Consider the following 21,006-nt stretch of genomic DNA (forward strand, 5'->3'; position numbering starts at 1 on the left):
CTTTATATAGTCGGAGCCCACCCTCGCTCATTTTTCGAGTCGAATGGTTCCTCTATTTTCTGAAATAACTGTGCCAAAATAATGCCCAATTTCTTACAAAATAAAAACAAACCACGAGGATTACATAAAACCTATCATTTATCTCATTTAGGGTTATAGGATAATTAAGCATTCTATTTAGCGAGAAACTATTCACTGTTATAAACTGCTCTTTTTCGTAGAAATAACCAATAAAGAACGCGTCAACTCATTTTCTCAAAATATCATAGGGAAATTAATTTTATATCTCGTTAAGAACATTATTTTAGTTATATGATTAATTCTTTATAAAAAAAAGTTAGTAAATAAAATACAGAAGATCGATAAATAAAATGCAACAGAAATTGTAGAGTAGTGATTCAGTTCTTTTCTATTTAAATTGTAACTAATCAAGAAGATGTCAAATTGGGCATGTGTTGCCTTCAAGTCTTTAGCTGCTCCGGATACTTTAATTTATTATTCCCTTTCATTTGGTCATATAATGCATTACTACTACTACCTTTTCATGCTCATTTAAGTAAAGTCAGTGATACTTCAGGTCTTCAACTGCTGCAGGGACTTTTCTTCATAATCAATGTTTATTGGGATAACTACATGGCATAACTAACTCTAGCATATATTTAGATTTAGTAGCTATAGTTTAGATTAATTACATCCTATAACTAAAAGTAATATGTTAAATACAATTAATAGCTACATATATATTTAAGATAGAATACCCATCATCACATTATTCACTTCCTACCAAACCCTCCTATCTCTCTCTCCCCTCTTCCCCCACTGCTCCGGTGAGGAGCTTCCAGCTTCGGTGAACCGGAGCAGCCGTCTTCTCTGGCGAACTGTACAACTCCACACCACCGCCACTGCCCAGCGGTCTTCTCCGGCGTCTTCGCCGTCTACTCCGTCTAGATCTGACCGGTGTCAGTCGTCTTCTCCGTCTTCTCTGTCTTCTCCGTTTTGCTATAGATCTGATCGGAAAAAAGCAAGTTTTGAAGAAATTGCACGGTTTTCCCTCCAAATGATTTGGTCTTTAATTTTTCCGTTCAAATAGGCTGGTCTTAACTTTAGGCCTTCAGAACTTACATGTAGCAGTGTATTCATTAATTTTTGCGGGATCTGGAAACATTTTCTGGTGCCGGATCTAAAAAATATTGTTTCTTTATGAGTGTATTCAATAATTTTTTAGCATACAATCCAGTGTATTCATTAATTTTTTAGCATACAATTCAGTGGGTGTATTTTATTTCTTGTATTTAGTATTTGAGTGTATCCGTTAAATTTCAGTGCACAATTGTGTTTGGGGTGTATTTTATTTCTTTTATTTTGAAGGATATTTTTTTTGTATACAACCGATTTTAAATATAATAAAGTGAATATAGTGTAAAAGTAGCTACAAATGAATACAGTTGAGTTGAATACAACTTAGTTGAATACATCTAACTTGAATACAGCGAAATCTGAATTGAATACAACGAAAGCTGACTCAACCGAATTTTGAATACAATCTACTATACAAATCTGTTGTGGCGCGCGATTGTAGCTACGAAATGTAATTAGCTAAAATGTAGCTATGCCCAATTTAAAACCCCTAAATGTTAGTCATTTATGTAAAATTCCCATGTTTATTAACCCGACATTATATAGTCAATGTCACTGGAGAAGATTTGTATAGAAGGCCACTTTCAAGTTTTAATTGGGAATATGGCCACTCAATTTTTTTTCAATTATTTTTCGGTATTAGGGTTTAGAAAAATGGGAATGGGGCACTTTTCATAATTTTAAAAAGTTTGAAAGTTTTAAGTTATACACTTAAGTCCATGAGACTTGTAATAAAATATACAAAGATCCTCTCTCTCCCATCCGTCCCTTTCACTTCTTCATTTCTCTTTCTAACTTGAAACTCTCAAACTTCCACCTCTCCCCCAAGATCTAATACGCCTTGATTGTCGTAAACAGGTAAGTTCTTTAACTCTGCAGCTCCGTTGGAGCATTTTGAGCTCCATATTGCCTTGAATTTTTTTATTTTTTTCGATTTTGATAAAAAACTAGTGTTCATAAATATCTGTTTTTTTTTCAAAACCTTTGTTGTTTTGCCTGTTTTTTCATCGAAATGTGTGTTATTTATACTTATTTTGCTTGTTTCGATCTTTGTTTTTCTGTTTTTGCTTTTTGAAATTATATATGGTCTGTTAATAGACTTTTGGTCGATTATTCTTATATCGTGGTTGATCAGCGTCTCTATTATTTGTATATTGATCGTATAAATGCCTAGGTGTAGAGGCAGAGGAGGAAAAATACTCCCTCGTTCTTCTGCAATGGTTGAAACCCATTCTAATGCGAATCGTAAGGATAAAAAAAAAATAAAAAAAAGAAGAGGTGAAGAACTTAGCTGAGATAGAAACTTGTACATTGCATATGACATAAACGTACTACTGAGTGCCCAAATCCGTTTGGACAATTTTTCTTCCGTGTGATTTTAGTAATAATAAATAATAAAAGGAATTTTGTTCAAGAAAATATGAAGAAATTTGAAAATTTATTTGACGTAGAAAATATCTCATTAATTAAAATAACAACTTAACAACAACAATAACGTACTCATTGTAATTCCACGACTCGCGGTACAGTAGTACTCCCTTCATTCACTTTTACTTGTCCACTTTTGACTTTGCACGTCCCTTAAGGATTAACAAATGAAGTATATAGTTTAGGGTGCCCATGGATCTCATGATACTCACACATCACGTTTGGGTCCCGTTGACCCGGGTGGGATCTTAATGGTCTTGGCCACCTAGCTTCCGTGATATGCCCGATAACCGAGACAAGGTCCGAGGTGTTTGTCACGCCCCGAACCATGGCCTGGGCGAAACACGGCACTCGGTGCCTTTTCGTATGCGACCGAGCGAACCACATGACTTCACGAATCATCATGAGGCATAACATGAGCGGAATATAATGTGAATGCATGATGAGCCTTTATAAAACGTAGTAAGTCATAATACTTAATAAAAATACTTATTTAAACATGAGTGCGGAAATAACATGAATGAGCCAAAATGGTTATACGACTCCGAATGTCTGACATAACATAACTGACTTGTCTAGTCTATGAAACCTCTATCACGAGTCCGACCGGCAAACATACTTCGGGACAAGGCCCCTCAAAGATACCTTAGATGCATAACTAATCATAAAACAAAAGTTGACTAAACCCCGAATGAGGTGGGGCTCACCAATGAGCTGATACGAGCAAATCCTACCGAGCGGATGCGGCGTCTCGTAGAATACGTACCGCATCGTGAAATCAGTTCCCCGGGCAATAAAAGGAGACGTCAGCACATTGAATGTACTGGTATGTAAAGCAACTGAATGAAATAACATGGGACATAAAGTAATAAAGATAAGAACTGAACGTGAAACTGAAACCTGGTTATGAGCATGAACATGGATACATATATAATATAAAGCATGAGTAAAAATATCATAAGTAGGGAGAGCAATAACTTATAACCGATCCATGGTCTGGTGCTTGCGTCCCGCCAGCAGAACACTCAGTCCTTGCCAGGGAACATGAGATTTAATAAAATATGAAAGGATCAACATCATTATGAGAGATCGTCCGGGACATGGGTGGAGCGATCCTCATCTACGGTGGCTACGTAGTTTCGGTGCTATCAAGCCTTCCTCGGTAATTATAACAACTCCCAAAAACTTGAACATATAAAATAAGTGGCACTTGTCGCCCATGGTTTTCGGCGAATATAACTTGCTTGTATATGGATATCATGAATTATAGCTTACTTGCATGAACTTGTAAAACATGTATAGTATTTTCTTGAAAATAGCATAATATATCATAAACTAGCATGCATGAACCCATGGAATGAGATATATGGGTTTTCATGGGTTGCGGACGGATTCTCAATAATCATAAAGAAATATTAAGAACTCAATGATGGAATTATAACAATTCATACATAGTATAATCATGGACTTGGACCTAGGGTTATCATGAGCATGGTATAGAAACCCTAGTTTTAGTAGAGAATCATAGTTTATGGATTATGAGGCGTGGGGAAGAAACAATGATGTTCCCACACGTAGATAGTAACTCTACATACCTTAGTCGCTCCAAAACTTGAATTAAAGACTTGAGCTTTGAAGAAGATTTTCAAAATCTTGAATTTTTGAACCTTGAGATGAGTTTTCTTGAAAACCCTAGTTTTAGGAATGATGATTTCTTGTTTAGATCATTAGAGTATACGTTAGAATTGAGTTGGAATAATTAGAGTAGGCTTACCTTGGTGTTCTTGATGATGGGAGAGGGTAGGAGGTCGTTCTAGGGCTTGAAGGAATGAAAAATAATGATTTGAACGATATGGACGAATATATACGTTCGGGAAATTGCAGTTACGTCCAAAGACAAGATCTTGGCCGTATTTTGAAATACGCCGTATTTTGAAATACATACCGTATTCCGAAAGGACTGCACTGCGTCTCTTCGGTAAAATGGCCATAACTCTTTGCACAGATGTCCGTTTGACCCCCATAATATACCGTTGGAAAGATATTTTAAAGCTCTACAACTTTCATGAATTAAGTTTTCCCAAATTCCAAATATGCTTTGAAATACGGGCCGTATTTTGAAATACGGTCCGTATTTAACAATGTAACCTCTAAGTGTCAAATTCCAGAATGCTCAGAAATCTTTGGTTCCGCATTTACGACTTGAAATACGGGCCGTATACTGAAATACGGTCACTGTTCATGGGCGTAAACCACCATCTTACAACTGAAGAGGAAATTTCCAATTTTCACATTCTTTATCGGGTTTTCTAAGTCTGGATCATGGTCAAACCTTAGGTTAGAGATACGGGGTGTTACAGCGTTGATGTTGAAGTTGTTCTCCGATAACCTCGGTATATCTTTATTGCTAGCCGAACTGCCGGCGTCACTTCTAAATGACAAGCCTCGACTGTTTGACGGACGGTCAGCTCGTTTATCGCCCCTACTAGAGAAGTGATTGAGGCCGCTCCTCGATTTATCCGACCTGAAGCTAGGCTTCTCTGATTGAGAATATGGTCGGTACCTTTCCCTCGATGGTCTAGCTTTTGGTTCATAGTTTTTTCTCGATCTCTCAGAGTTTTTGCTCATATTTATTAGGCTCGGGGGAAGTTCGAGCTGATCGTCCTCTACCCGAATCTTAGATTCGTACCTGTTATGGACATTTGCCCAGGTTACAGCCTCGTACTCCAATAAGTTCTCCTTCAGTTTGAATGAGGCAGTCGAGCTTCGGGGATTGAGTCCCTTGGTGAAAGCTTGCGCCGCCATTCCTACGGGGCAGGGGCGTTCCATCCGTTCCTTTGGAAGGCCGTTTACAAACTCACGTAGCAGTTCATCATCTCTTTGGGCGATTCCAAAGATATCCGCCTTTCTGCCCTGCACCGTTTTGGCTTCGGCACGAGCTTTGGTAAACGCATCTGCGAGCATTTCGAAAGAAGTGATAGAATGCTCGGGCGGGTGGTCATTCCAAGTTAACGCCCTTTTCTAAAGTGTTTCTTCGAACTTTTTCAACAACACCGACTCAATTTCATCTTCTTCGACATCGTTGCCCTTTATGGCACAAGTGTACGAAGTCACGTGCTCCTACGGGTCCGTTGTACCATCGTATTTCGGAATATCTGACATCTTGAACCTCTTCGGGATCAGCTTCGGAGCTGTATTTGGAGGGAAAGGCCTTTGAATGTATCTCTTCGAATTCGGCCCTTTCAAAATTGGTGGAGTGCCCGGGATTTGATCCACCCGAGAGTTATATGTTTCCACTCTCTTCTCCGTTGAATCAACCCGCTTTGTCAAAATCTCGAGCATTTTCAGAACCTCGGTAGATGAACCGACCCCGGATCCGTTGCTCTCGACCATCCGTGCTTCCTCCTGTCTTGGTTCGGTAAACCCTTTTGGCTTTGCCGAACCTACCTTCTCGTTTTTGCTCTGAAGCTGAGCTATGGCAACTCCTTGTTCAGCTATGGCGATCCCTTGTTCCTGCAACATTTCAAATATCAAACGTAAGTTAATCTCATCCGGCATATCCGGTGTTTTCCGGCCTTGAGCTCGTGACAAAGTAATTGAGTTATGAGTATTCAATGGATCTGTGGCCGGAAGGGCGGCATTCTCCTGATTAACGGTATTATGCCGGTTGAGGCCTTCTCTCAAGTTGATAGCATTTGGGTCGGCTTGATCCACAGGTGGGTTTCGTAACCCGCTGTTGTTCTCGTTTTCAGCAACTGTCTCATTGTTGTTCACATGACCGGAGTGATCGCTGCTTGCCATTTCGTACGCTTTCTGTGCAAATCTGCTAATTCTTCAAACAGCAAGTGAAAAAGGAAGTAGCAAAGATTAAACCCCCACTATTATCCTAAGCCCCACAGTGGGCGCCAAACTGTTTACCCTGAAATACGGATAACAATTAGATTTGTAAGTGGTGAATAGAATATGTGGATAAGTTTAATCTTTTAGTTAATATGGAATTTTAGTGGGTATGGATATGTTTATGTGTATATATACGAATATGATGTAACATGAGCTATAGTGGAATTTGTTAGATAATAACAAATGTGAACTGAAAAGGACAAGCTAATTAACCTATAGAATGAGCTCGATTTAGTGAAACTTCTCGGATCCGGACCAAAACACTTGAGGAATTCTTTATAAAATTTGCTGATTACAATGTTGTGGAATGAGAAAAAAGCTAACCTAAAAAAGGTGGGGGTTGCCCCCTATTTATAGATATTCCTAATGGGCCCTTAGTACACTACCAAAAAGCCTTCCTGAATAAACCCTAAAAAGGATAAGGCTGATCTGTACGGTCTGACACCCGTACGGTTGTCAGCGCAAATGGCGGAACGGTTTTATGATGCGTGGTAGCCTCTCAACTGATTATCCGAACCAACGGACACGCACATTCGAGCTCAGATTATCCGGACTAACAGGCACGCTTATTTTGGCTCGAATCTGCTGTGTCGGTACAACACCCCCGGTGTGAAGCAAGGTCGAACGTATTCGTGCCCATTTGAACCTGTCTTTTGCTCCGATCTTATCGGTCACAAATTGATCCGGCTTTTACCGTATACAGTTATAAACTGCTCTTTTTCGTAGAAATAGCTAATAAAAAACGCGTCAACTCATTTTCTCAAAATATCATAGGGAAATTAATTTTATATCTCGTTAAGAACATTATTTTAGTTATATGATTAATTCTTTATAAAAAAAATAAAAAAGTTAGTAAATAAAATATAGAAGATCGATAAATAAAATGCAACAGAAATTGTAGAGTAGTGATTCAGTTCTTTTCTATTTAAATTGTAACCAATCCAAGAAGATGCCAAATTGGGCATGTGTTGACTTCAAGTCTTTAACTACTCCGGATATTTAAATTTATTATTCCCTTCATTTATTATTCCTTTTCATGCACATTTAAGAAAAGTCAGTGATACTAAAGGATCTTTGCTTCATAATCAATGTATATTACCCCGACATTATATAGTCAATGTCGCTTAGTCATATTGCCGTCATTATGACAACGAACTAAATTGAATATGTTGTTCCGTTTGAACGAAGGGATATGGTCAAATGTACTTTAAATTTTACAGGCTAAAATTGCATTTCTTCAAATATATTTGATCCGATACGAAACCTAAGATGTAAATTTAGTTGATGTAATTATATTAGTCATATAATAATAAAAATAGGTAGCCTCAATATTGAGTAAATTTAGGTGTGTTATATAAATTTGCATATTCTCAATTAAAATCAATGTCAAGTCTACATTATACAAAATCAAAATAAAATAAATAGTACTCTAGACGTTTCATATTTTGTACTGGTATAAAAATTTCGAGCAGGATAAAAAAAAAAAAAAAAAACTTGTACATTGCATATGACATAAACGTACTACTGAGTGCCCAAATCCGTTTGGACAATTTTCTTCCGTGTGATTTTAGTAATAATAAATAATAAAAGGAGTTTTGTTCAAGAAAATATGAAGAAATTTGAAAATTTATTTGACGTAGAAAATATCTCATTAATTAAAATTGTAAAATCTGAACAACTTAAAAACAACAATAACGTACTCATTGTAATTCCACTAAAGATACAGCATGAGTATCTTCGCTTCGCTTTTCGTCATTCACTTTGACTTTCTTCAGACGTCCCTTAAGGATTAACAAATGAAGTATATAGTTTAGGGTAGTGCTCATATTAATTGGTGTATAGTTTCATTAGACTTGAGAATGATTTGAAAAATGAGTAATTAATATTAAGGATAAAATAAATAAAAAATTATCTTTTCTTAATATGTCAATATGGGTAATTAAAAGTGAAAAATTATTTTTATTATAGTAAACAAATAAAAGTGAATGGAGAAACGTGAATTTCACGGGGAACTGTTGTTTTTGGCCTTTTTCAATGATGGAAATGAAAATTCAAACCATCAGTACATCCCCGGGAACATTTTTCACTTTGGAATGCTGGCCTGGGGCAGCTACTAGTCCACGCAATCAGCAACCAGTCTCCTTCAAGCTGGGACCTTTTTATTAATTCAACACGTAAACGTAATTGTTTATTTTGAACATGGGAAAAAAGTGTTTTTCCTTTTAACTTTTCTCACTGGATGCTTCCTTCTTCGAACATCCTACTTTCTATGGGTTGTCTCTCCAGTTTATGTAGTTGTTTCGAGAAACGACTAAAAAGCGGTGGCGCCGGTGACGGAGACGAAACAGATGACAAAGGAGAAGACTCTTATGATTTGTTCTTTGAGCTCCGTGCTTTGCAAATTGCTACTAACTTCTTTGCCGACCTTAATCAGCTTGGTCACGGAGGCTTTGGACCTGTTTACAAGGTAGGCCTCATCGAATTTTGTAATGTTTTTACTCTATAGGGTTCTGCTAGGGAACAAGTAACAATAGGGCTCATTTCTCCCCACAAACACCAGAATTTCACTTTGTTTGGCATTATTTTTAGGAAATACTCCCTCCGTTCACTTTTACTTGCGATGTTTTGCTTTTCGAGAGTCCATTTGAGTTTTGACCCATCGGAGCTAAATTGAATTAGAATAATTTAATATTTTAAGATTAAAATTTAGATGTTCAAAAATGATATGAAAAATACTAGAAGTTTCAATTCTTCTCGTATTAATATGATGAAAAAATACATCTTAATATGTTGGTCAAAATTCATATAATTTGACTTACGAGAAGCCAAATGTGACAAGTAAAAGTGAACGTAGGGAGTACTAACATTCGAATTGGTACTGTTAAAAATTTCTCCAATTACGGGAATAATTGGGGTTGTTTGGTCGCATAATTGTTACATTTTGGCATTAAATTGTTGTTTGTGCGTATAGAATTTGTTATCGTACAAAATGAATGACGTGTTGGTTCCATGATAGTTGTGACATGTTAACTCTGTGCTTTTTCTCTTAGCTAATAGGAGTAGTACCAGAATATTCCTTGCTATTTCAAGCTCCAAAATTCACAGTTGGGAATTTTAGTCAATAAAATGATGGCATGCCTAATCTTTATTTCTATTTACAGAATTGGGTGGATTATTGCTTTGATTTCGGGTCAGGGGTGTTGGTTGGTTTGATATATGGTACAGAGTGGTGACACTTTTGGCTTGTGATGACCATGAGATGGAATGCAGTGGTCGTGGTTATTTGTTCTTCATACTGGTGATGAGTTCTTGAATGGGAGAGAGAAGGTCAAGAGGCATGTCATGTGGCGTTTCTTTGACATATATAGGGTCGGGTAGAGGCTGTCAGAGTGATCTGCTAATGTTGCGTTATACTGTCTTAGTTCCTTCTTCCAAGAACTGCTAACTCTCCATGTAGTACTATCACATACACCTGCAGTGGCGGACCCAGGATTTTGAGTTCCGGGGTGCTCAATCCCAAGATTTTGAGTTCGGGGTGCTCTATTAACTATTTATATCTGTTTCCTTTATATTTTTTATCTGTTTCCTTTATATTTTCTATACAGTTATACACTCCGTGACTGAGTTTAATGGGTGCTGGAGCACCCAAAATTTGTGAATGGGTCCGCCCCTGTACACCTGTTGCTTAGGAAGTGAACCTGGAAGATAGTATTCACTAACAAGTTTCCATACATCAGAAAGCATTCTAATCATCAGTTCCGAGTGAAAACTAAAAATTTCAAAATTCAAGGACTCTAGTTAATAATTAGTTCAACTGTCTGACCTAATGAACCTCATATGGTTGCTATAGTTGTTTAGTTCAATAAAGAGATACAGAGTCTATCTTTATTTTTATTTTTTTAATTATTAACTTTCTTCACAGGGACTGATGCCAAATGGTCAGGAAATTGCTGTTAAGAAGTTATCCGTAGATTCAAGACAGGGAATAAAAGAATTCACTAATGAGGTGAAACTATTATTGAAAATTCAGCACAAAAATCTGGTCATTTTGTTAGGGTGTTGCATAGAAGGACCTGCAAAGATGCTTGTGTATGAGTATCTGCCAAATAAAAGCCTTGACCGCTTCCTCTTTGGTAAAATAAACACTCATGACGCCAAGAATTTCTTGAACACCATCAGGCTTAGGAAAAACTAATAAAGTGTGATTTTTCAGCTGAGGAGAAGTCTCCATCTTTGGATTGGACGAAGAGATTCCAGATAGTTACTGGTATTGCAAGAGGTCTTCTCTATTTGCATGAAGAGGCCCCTGTTAGAATCATACATAGAGACATTAAGGCCGGTAATATATTGTTGGACGAGCAATTAAATCCAAAGATCTCAGACTTTGGTCTGGCTAGGCTGTTTCCAGAGGACGGCACTCATGTAAATACATTTAAAATCTCTGGTACATAGTGAGTATTATTTTCCTTTCCGTGTACGTATTATTTTTGAAGACCAAAGGGGAAAAAGTGATTCCTCTGTCCGTTAAACTAATTGGCATCTAAGCTGCTTCTACTGCATGCAGTGGTTATATGGCTCCGGAGTATGCATTGCATGGTTATTTGTCTGTGAAGGCAGATGTATTTAGCTTTGGTGTTTTGCTGTTGGAGATCGTGAGTGGAAGGAAGAATAGTGATAAGCGGCTTGGTCCTCAAAAGGCAGACCTCTTAAGCTATGTAAGTTCCAGGCCAAAAACTTCAAGTTTTTGCTTATGTGATTGAGCATGTGTATGATTTACACTTGAATGAGTTTTGAATTTGTTTTATACTTAAAATATCACTAATACTAAGATAGCGTGGCTTGGTAATCGGATATTCAAAACTTTTTATCAAAATACGAACTTGCTGTCATGGGCATCCCCCTAAAGTAGTGCATCTTAGATCACAGTTTGTCCAACAACTAGTTCTCATTCAGTGCTGCTGCAAGCCAGCAAACACTTCATGTTTCATCCCTAAGAAGGAAAAAGTATAGAACATAGTTTGATATTTTACCATCCACTTTCTGCTATCTTGCTTTGACAAGTTCACTGCTCTCGTTTTACAGGCATGGGGACTGTTTCAAGAAAGGAAGACTTTGGAGCTGGTTGATTCCAGCCTTGAAAACTATGATTCTGCTGAAGCAGCAATGTGTATTCAGTTAGGATTACTATGCTGTCAATCTACTGTTTCAGATAGACCTGATATGAACTCTGTTAATCTCACGCTTTCAAGTGATTCATTTACTTTACCAAGACCCGGGAAACCTGCAATTCAAGGCCGTGTAAGCAGATGGACAACTGATAGTTCTAGTGCCTGTACCAAAAATACTACTACTAATGCTAGTAGTACCTTAACTGGCGTAACAAATGCCACCAGTACTACTAGGGCTTCCGGTGGCAGTAGTTTTGTTGACGATTTTTCTAGAAATTCTATCTCATGTTCTTCTATAAACGAAGGGAGATGACCTCATTTTGTATTGTAAATTTGTAACGAGTTTGTTATTTGCCATTTTTTAATTTTGTGTTTACCTTATTGTTTAAATCACCTTCTGTGGGTGTGTTTACTGTATGTAAAATTTATTCTTAACCTTTTTATTTATCACTATCAGTCTCAGAGCTTCATTAAAGGGTGTCCTTTCCTCTGTTTTCATCCACTTCAGGACCAAGGTGAACCTTTATCAGCGTTGAGAATTTCTCTAGTTTTCTTGTCACTACGAGTTTGGTGGTCATACGTTTGTTTGAAGTACCAAAAGATTAGTCAGAATAATACTGGGACCATAGTATTTCTGTAGCTTATCTGATGCCAGGGACCAGGCATCTGGATTTTCCTTTCAGTGTGGATTCTTGTGAAGTTGCATAATGCAAGATGAAGGTGTTCCATTCTGGCGTTCGTGATTTGTTTTGCATATGTTGGAGAGGAATTATAGACGAATAAGTACGGCTGAATTTAAAGGCGGATATAGAGCGAGTTCTACTAATTCAATTGAACTCATTGCTTGGGCTCAATTTCTGTTTACATAAGCAAACTTTCTTTAGAAAATACTAGTACATATAATAGATTACACACATTCTGAATTCACTCCACATCTGACTAAATTTAGATTAAAAAAATGAAAATGGAGATGTCTTGGGTAATACGAGTATTATTTTTTTGGTTTTTAATTTTATTTTATAGAGGAGCTATCAGATCCAAAACCAAGATCCGAGGAACTTGATGGTCGAGTCAAAATGTTTTCTCCCAAGACACCATTCAATAAACTTAAATAGACGACTTATGTCAGTATTTGAAAATTGTTGAAGTAGAAACAAAGTAATGAGATTGGTTGCATGTGACATGAATTTCAGTAAAAAAACAAGAACCCACGCCGCAGTTATAGCACCGACTAGCTACTCACAATAAACTAACACCCCATTCTGAATCTGCCATTCAGCATCAGCCATCTCATTCTCTGTACCTCTTTACAGTTCAGTCACTAAACACTGGAGACAAAGGAAAAATAAAAAGTTTGTCACTCACACCCACTTGAGAAAAAAAGATTCTTGATCCCTTTGCCCAGAAAAATACCAGTTTGAAGAACATTTTTTTTTTCCTCTTTTTGGAAATAATAGTCTTGTAAAGCATGCCAAATTGGGAGCTGAAGCATTGTTGCAAGCATGAACAAGTCGTTTTTCTCGCCACTCTCGGCGTTTGTGCTGTCGTCATTCTTGCCGTACTTCCCTCTTCTTGTTTCTCCCTATTTCTTTTGGATCACATTCAGTACTCTCACAAATTCAAGTTAAAAAAGGAACTTTCTTGGATATCTAACAGTAGATCTTAATTGTGGGAATGTTATGTAAATCACTTGGAATGATCATTCCCCACTTTATAGTAGCTCTTTCCTCCCCTCCCCACCACAAGAGCATATTGTAGTTTCTCTTAACCAGTAAGTTGAGTAGCTATAGAGTACTATGTATCTTATTGCCTACTATAATTTCTAAACTCAGGAAGTCCCCTGATGTGTTACTTAAGCTAGGGGTTGATTCTTTAACCAAGTTGAAATTAGTAGAAAAGACAGATTAATTAGTGTCCAGTCCATGTTGGATCCATAGCAATGGATGAATTTGATTTCTTCTATCTTCTTGATTGTTCATAGTGTGTCAATATTGTAGTTGTGGTAAATCATCACCACTTCAAGTTTTACTTGTCTTCTACTTTTTGGAAATTTAAGCTTTTATGACTTAACGGTCTATCTGTGACCCTTCATTTGGTGATAATATGTTGTTTTCTTGCAGCTATGGAGGACGGTGCTATTACTACCTTTCAAGCTTGTTACCGTGTTTATTCATGAAGCTAGTCACGCTATAGCTTGCAAACTTACTTGTGGCCATGTGAAAATCCTTCTTTCTTTCTTTTAATTTTTAGGATGTTATACTGCTGGTTCATACTTACTCAAATATATGATTCAATTGTTGGAAGCTGATAATGCCATGTCCTTATAGTTGGATTTTGTGATAGAATATGATAGTTCATCATCAGATGATGTGGAAGTGCATCTACTTGTGTGACCGGAACATATTCATCAGATAAAATGCTAGAAAAGCAAATTAGTGCTTGATTGTTCTTACTTCAATACTTATATTTCTGAGTGAATTAGGAAAGATTATCTGCACTAACCGTTTTGTTAGCTATGTCATCGCTAATCAACAGTCCTATCTTCAGCCTTATACCATTCAAATTTTAGCTAATTTTGTGATGCTTGTACCATCTGCAGGTTGAGGGGATACAGGTTCATGCTGACGAAGGTGGCACTACACAAACACGTGGAGGTGTATATTGGTTCATCTTGCCAGCTGGATGTATATTTCTATCACTTTCCTTTGTTACATTTTAATTTCAATGAACTGTGAACTTTAATCATAGTACTAGAATAATGGTCAATACTTTCTTATGTCTAAATAATATTACAAACTACGGTAAGATGCACACGATGAGTTTTCTCTTTCAATGGCTGATGTTAACTCATATGACACTCTTGTTTTGGTTCATGGAATCGACTCTATTTTCTGCTTTATAGATCTTGGTTCAGCATTCTGGGGAATGGTTTTAGTGCTCGCATCCACCAAGCTCCTTACAGCAAGAATTGCAGCAGGATGTTTAGTGGTCACTCTAATTATTGTTCTTTTTGTGGCTAAAAATGTGAGTGATTCCCTTGGAGCCTCACAAAATCATCTTATCAATGATGGCCGTGCATAAATAAACTTACGTGTACATAAATGCCAGAGCATCTTGATGGATTGATATTATTGATAAAATCAGTGTTGCAGTACCTGTCTTGCTGATCATGTAGCATCTCTTTTGTGCAGTGGACACTCCGGGGCCTTTGCATTGGTGAGATCATTCATCATTTTCTAATATTTCGAGACCATGAGAACTAGGCCAAACTGATATTTAAACATCAAACCATCAGGATTTATTGTCTTCCTTGCTATTGTATGGATTCTGCAAGAAACAACAAAGATTAAAATTCTGCGGTACATCATTCTTTTCATTGGTAACTTTCAGTCCTTTTGCCTTGTCATAATGTGAATTCTCATGCACCAGTGAACTTTTTTCCAATGCGAAAAATCTTTTTTGCTCATTAAAGCGTTTTACTGGAATGCAGGTGTAATGAACAGCTTATTTTCTGTGTATGGTAGGCCCTGGATAGACACAACTGTTTCGCGCACTTCTTCATTTGAGAAAATTCTACTTTAGCGTATTGATGCCTGCACATGTATATAATTTATACAGATATATACGATGATCTGATATCACGAAGAGTTAACCACAGTGATGCTGAGAAATTTGCTGAAGTGTGTCCCTGTCCTTGTACTGGTGTTGGCTGGGGAGTCATCTGGTGAGCACACCTATAACTTAAGGGAAAGCATTGAACCGTCTGACTTCTTAAATATTAGATCGTTTGCTTAAGGGAAAGTCACTTGCAGGGGACTCATTTCTTTCTTGTTTCTCTGTGGAGCCACATATCTTGGTTTGGTGATCTTGTCTTGAGGTACGCCTTGTTAGTTCATTACAGGTGATCTTGTTCATTACAAGTACTTTTGATTTTAGTCTACCTTCATGCTACTCATATATAACTTGTTTTAATTAAGGCCTAGTTTCTTTTTTTTCTGGAGTTAAAGCCTACGTTTGATCATCATTTTCTTGTCGTAACACCCTCCCCCCCACCCCACCCCCACCAACCAAGGAGGATGAGATGAAAGGTTGTTGATGAAACCATCATAAGCTGTTAGTTCTTCCAAGCTACTAAAAGTTTATACCTATGGAGATCTTAAAATGAGCTCGGAAAGTAAAACCTCTTCCAATGTATCACTCTCTTGGAAATAATCATCTTCCCTTTGTCTAGCACTAGAGGAAAGAAGTAAAACAAGAAACTGATTTACCATACAAGAAACTGATTTACCATTTTTGCTTCCTTCTACTCTGACCCGGCTTTGGTTGCAGTCATCCACCATCCTGGCTTTAGCACTGCCGAAATTGTTCTGTCTTGTTTTTTTTAAAAAGAACATGAAACTGCTGAAATCTTGTTGTTATGCCCTTGAGGTCTTCTCCTTTTTGTTTTTGTTCTTATCCGAGGCAAAAAGAAAGAAATTGGTAAATAGACCTTCATGCTAAGTGTCCTAAGAGACAGAGGGAAACACTTGTAAATTTAATCACAACCATCTTATTATAGAATTTATTGGTAAATAATGCAGGTAGTTCAAATTGAACCTGCCTTTTTTCTGTCTGTGAAGCTGGATACTTGTCACAACTCACAAAATAAGGACGTCCATTTATACAACTTTCAAGATCATTCTTTTAGCCTTATCTTCGTTGGCTTCTTACCAGTTATGGAACTGTGAATTATTATAGTGCATTTGCCAAATCATTTATGGAGGAGGAGAATCAGAGAAACTGGAGCATGCATTTTTCCTTCTCATATACCGAAGGATCTAAAGTATCATATATCTCCTCATGATTCGTCTGTCTTTAACATTTTGATGTTGCATATATCAGTTTCAAATAGTTTCTTGATGGAATTAATAGCTTTCTAGTTTTGGATATTTTTGTAACTTTAAATTTGTCAAAGTGAAAATAAAATCATTCCTATCGGTGCCTTCATCTTTATTTTATCTAAAATATATCTGTATTTATTGCCATACTCTATAAAGGTGGGATATGATTCCTCTTACTTTCTGTTTCTTCCATGATGTGCGTATATTGAAGAAGGCTGATACAAACTACTTGATAAATAGGAGAAAAATCGTGAGAATACTCTGTGCAAAAATAAATTTCTTAACCTTTGATTATGTGAGAAAAATGAGGGGCAAGACTATATATGTCGCTGTGTTTCACTAGCACTTGCAAGTTCAACTTCAACTGCATATTCTAGTAAAAATTAGCAAACAAAACAATAGTGAAATGATTATTAAGATTGATTTACAGCCTGTTTGTCCAAGTTTCTAAAAGCAAATTATTTTGAAAAGTGTTTTTAGAAAAAGCACTTTTGACAAAAAGCATTTTGTGTTTGGCCAATTAATTTAAAAAACACTTTCAACAACAATACCAAACACAAAAATTTTTGATTTTTTTTTACCTTCTAAAAAACACAAATTTGTTTTTTCTACAAACTTAACCAACACCTCATTTTTTTAAAATAAACACTTTTTGAAAAAAAAAAAAACTTTTGGGAAAAATAAATTCAAACATCTATGGATAGTAAAATAAAAGAGTTTGAAAGCTAGAAACAGATGCTTCTTTATAAAAACTTTAACCAAACACAAACTTAACCAAACACCCTCACTTTTTTAAAATAAACACTTTTTGAAAAGAAAAAAAAACTTTTGGGAGAAAATAAACTTGGTCAAACATGCTATTGGATAGTAAAATAAAAGAGTTTGAAAGCTAGAAAACAGATGCTTCTTTATAAGAAACTTAAATAGAAAGTCTTGATTGACAACTAAGATCCAACTATTTATGAATAATAATATTCATTTACAGAGTTGATTTTGGAAGCGACAACTGAAGAATCAAAGATTTTTCAAAAGCAGTCTATTAAAAATAATTATATTTTCAAAAATTCAAATGTCTCGATATTTTAAAATATGAGATTTATAGATTTGTTCTTTATCAAAATAGATAAATTCGTGACAAGTGACTTCAAGAAAGTGAATTAAAATTCTAGCCAAAATCAAATAGAAGCTAAATAATGAAAACAGACACAATTGGATTTCGCCGACACATTGCCATTTTCAGTTCAAGTTATCAAGTACTAGTGGTAACTAACATCATATGCTTTGCATATTATCCTTATTTTGATTTATCAAACAATTTTAATATCAAATGCTTATTATGTTGAGTTGTTTGGATAATTAAGGAACAAAACAATATAAACACCACGTATACTAGAACACATCACTTGTATAAAAACATAAAGGGGAAGAAATTTAGACAACAAAGTTAATTCATCGTAGTTTTCATGACCTATACAACAAAAACAAACATAGAGATGAAAGCTCGAGTTATTTTAACTAGGGTGCATGCGGGGCTTTTTGCCCAAAACATTAATGAAACAGGTAGCTTTATAGAAAAGGTGTAGAAATTAAGTTGTGGAACTGCAAATTTGGAAAACGATTTTATCAGACATGGATGTACCCACAGGTAAACTTGGCGCGGATAACAACTCTAAGGTTTATCAAACACCTGACTGCCAAGAGGGGTAAAGCATAGTTTAAGAAAAAACCTACTGGAGATGCACCCAATATGGTGTTCACAAAGGGGATCCCAGTTCAATTTACTGGTAAAACTTGAGAAAAATGGGCCTATTTCAAAGGAGACTAGTAATTAAAATCCCTTTCATATCATTTGACCAATTATAACTTCTTGATTTCAATAGTTGAAGTATTTAGCAAAGACTCAAAATAAGTAAGAATAGAAAATTCGATTTAAGTTTTAAATTAGTTTAAGTTGGTCCATATTTTGACTATACATGATACGACTGCGGTGTATACCAAGAAACAGTTGCAAGCAGCAGATTTTGAAGTTCCAAGACATGAAAGTCCTAGGTACAACAGCACAGAATGAGAGAAACAGCACGGCACCAGATTTATCAAACGATTTGGATAATCTAGGGCATTGCAACAAAGTTCCAATGAATAACACAGTCTAAACGATGTCCTCTGCTTTCAAAACATAATTTAAACGCCAAATTTTTTTATAAAGTAGCCACTAATTTGTAGTTTTGCATCAAAGAGATCAACACTGCTATTTGTATCTTTAAGGCTCAGCAGCAATGGGGTATTCGAAAACAACATCTTTGCCTGAAAGCTTCCTGTAAACTGCAGAGAAGGTCTCCAGCTTGTACTCGGTGTTGTTACGCTCCTTGGGGTCCAGGTAGACCTGTCCAAAACAAGCACATGATGAAGCACTGAGAGAGTGAGAAAAGTTTAGAAATATAAATAAAACTAAAGACCTGTTTCAGAATCTACTGTTTAATTGATAATGTTTTTCTTTTGAATTAGTCTATTTAGAAATAAGCAGTAAAAGTGGGAGCTTCCAACTCAAAAGTGCTAAAAAGTTTCTCGTAGCAGCAGTGATTACCCAAAAAGGTTATAAGCAACCGATAAAACTAGTGGTAATGCCTAACAACCTACCTTCATTATCTTGGATCCATCAACGCGATATCTAGTTCTCTTCCCGACAATCTCAGCAGGGACAACCAAATCCTCCAATATGGCATCATGGACAGAAGTAAGAGTCCTGCTGCGGGGCCGTTGGGCAGCAGAGCCTCTCTTGGGGGGCCTCACTATCCTCCTGGTAGCAATGAAGATCACATCCTACAAGAAATGGAACGTCAGGAAATGCCAAAAAACAATGTCCTCCTGGTGAAGCGCTGTAGGAATGTTCTAAGAAACTTAACAACCACAAAAAGAATATAGGACAACTGGAAACTGAAAATGTAGCCATTTCTCACACTGCAAGCAAACTGTCATCCATTTAATAAAAGCAGGCAAGAGCATAACTTCATTATTATGCTACATCAGTTAATTCATTGACTAGCTAAAAATGTGCAGAAATACCAAAATGAACATTAATCAGGGATTGAGTACGTAACTAACACAAGGCATTCCATTCTTAAGAATGGCATAAGGGCAAGAATGGTAAAAGAGATATTTTGGTGGAATCCAGCAAACAACGTAGGCGATATTTTAGACAAATCATCACTGGAATTAAGCATAGGTTAGCATCGAAAAATCACCACATTGTCAATAATCTTTAAATTAGTTGGGAGTACGAAAATGTGGCTATTCTGATGAATGGATTCCTAAATACATACTTGAAACCATACTTAAAGTAACAGCAGGAAGCATAAACTAGAAAGCAGTTGATGGTTACCTTTCCACTGAATTTCTTCTCCAGCTCCCTAACAAGCCTGACATGGACCTTGCGGAAAGCTTTCCTCAGTCTGTAGGGCACGTGAATAACAACAGCTTTCCTACTTCCTGACACATCAATTTGACTGCAGCAGCAGCCAAACAAAGTAAATACCACAGTGCATTCGGATACATATTTACTAACAAAATTCTGTTAAGACCACTCTTACGCTGCTGAATTGATGTATAGATCCTTCAATTCACTTTTCAGCTCTTGGTTAGTGTTTTCCAAATCAAACAGAGCCTGTAAAGCAAAAACTTACAATCTTTATTCAACAAAAACAAAAGTAGCAAATGCTTAATTAAAGATAAACAATAACTAGAACCATCAAGCAAGGAACAAAAAATAACCTGTGCAACAGACTCCTCAAATTCAGATGGTTCAGCATCTCTGTCTTTGTGAATCTTTTGCCTTGATGTGTACATCTTCACAGATCTAATCAAATCAACATATCAGAAATGCAATCCTAAACATCACTATAAAGAGTCTGTAGAAACTGACTGACAAGACCAAACATAAAGGCATTGAGATATAATGTTCTATCTGATGATGCAAAATGGACAACGTTGAAATCATACAGACATTGAGATGTAAAGCCAACTGCACAAACGTAACTGTGTTGCAGAGGAATAAGCATTGCAGATTCATTCTTTATTTATATAGAACTTAAGAAAGATTAAGATGAAAAACCTGAACTAATTCATGTAGTTCTAATACAAGGAGTAAAATGCAACAGAAAACAACTAGTTCTGAAAATTCTAAGGTATAATATTCTCCGGTTTACTAGAATTATCTTACTTGCAAGACAGAACTAATAAATGATTTTAAGAATGTAAATATGGCGTGCATGTGAAGAGAAGTCAGTTTGAAATGGAGGAGAAGAGTACCACTATCGGCTGATGATCTGTGAATGGCACGGCAATACTTTAAGAGAAGATAAACCCTAGTTTTGAGGTTAAATACCATATAAAGCTATATCAACGGCTGGGATTATGCAGCCCAATTTATGACATTTTGTTAGCAACAAAACCCCTCAACTTTCAAATATAGGCATTGTTTAAAAAAAAAGAGGTTT

At 36.4% G+C, this 21,006-nt stretch overlaps 3 protein-coding genes across 7 annotated transcripts; 2 read left to right on the top strand and 1 right to left on the bottom strand.

The window, feature by feature from the left end:
* The first annotated feature begins 1,876 nt into the window (after window positions 1-1,876).
* LOC132044805 (cysteine-rich receptor-like protein kinase 43) lies at window positions 1,877-12,108 on the top strand. 2 transcript variants are annotated; one of them, XM_059435330.1, is made up of 6 exons: window positions 1,877-1,995; window positions 8,752-8,932; window positions 10,388-10,598; window positions 10,679-10,916; window positions 11,030-11,180; window positions 11,548-12,108. In XM_059435330.1, the coding sequence occupies exons 3-6, from the start codon at window positions 10,394-10,396 to the stop codon at window positions 11,944-11,946; spliced, it is 993 nt and encodes a 330-aa protein (XP_059291313.1). In that variant the 5' UTR covers window positions 1,877-1,995; window positions 8,752-8,932; window positions 10,388-10,393; the 3' UTR covers window positions 11,947-12,108. The 2 variants fall into 2 exon arrangements, with proteins under 2 accessions (XP_059291313.1, XP_059291312.1); XM_059435329.1 differs by lacking the exon at window positions 1,877-1,995 and having other exon boundaries at window positions 8,573-8,932.
* An 865-nt stretch (window positions 12,109-12,973) lies between these two features.
* LOC132044811 (uncharacterized) lies at window positions 12,974-16,623 on the top strand. 4 transcript variants are annotated; one of them, XM_059435338.1, is made up of 10 exons: window positions 12,974-13,191; window positions 13,754-13,849; window positions 14,233-14,317; window positions 14,536-14,657; window positions 14,825-14,849; window positions 14,929-15,012; window positions 15,124-15,153; window positions 15,252-15,357; window positions 15,446-15,534; window positions 16,214-16,623. In XM_059435338.1, exons 1-9 carry the CDS (start codon window positions 13,102-13,104, stop codon window positions 15,507-15,509), a joined length of 702 nt encoding a protein of 233 aa, XP_059291321.1. In that variant the 5' UTR covers window positions 12,974-13,101; the 3' UTR covers window positions 15,510-15,534; window positions 16,214-16,623. The 4 variants fall into 4 exon arrangements, with proteins under 4 accessions (XP_059291321.1, XP_059291322.1, XP_059291320.1 ...); XM_059435339.1 differs by having other exon boundaries at window positions 15,446-15,511; window positions 16,220-16,623; XM_059435337.1 differs by having other exon boundaries at window positions 15,446-15,510.
* A 1,979-nt stretch (window positions 16,624-18,602) lies between these two features.
* On the bottom strand, window positions 18,603-20,437 carry LOC132044804 (small ribosomal subunit protein eS7-like). The gene is made up of 5 exons (XM_059435328.1): window positions 20,282-20,437; window positions 20,101-20,174; window positions 19,893-20,016; window positions 19,151-19,333; window positions 18,603-18,896 (listed from the first exon to the last, which is right to left on the bottom strand). Exons 1-5 carry the CDS (start codon window positions 20,354-20,356, stop codon window positions 18,774-18,776), a joined length of 579 nt encoding a protein of 192 aa, XP_059291311.1. The 5' UTR covers window positions 20,357-20,437; the 3' UTR covers window positions 18,603-18,773.
* Between the last annotated feature and the right edge of the window lie 569 nt (window positions 20,438-21,006).

Source organism: Lycium ferocissimum, unplaced genomic scaffold, assembly GCF_029784015.1.
Source record: "Lycium ferocissimum isolate CSIRO_LF1 unplaced genomic scaffold, AGI_CSIRO_Lferr_CH_V1 ctg525, whole genome shotgun sequence".
Classification (NCBI taxonomy): domain Eukaryota; kingdom Viridiplantae; phylum Streptophyta; class Magnoliopsida; order Solanales; family Solanaceae; genus Lycium; species Lycium ferocissimum.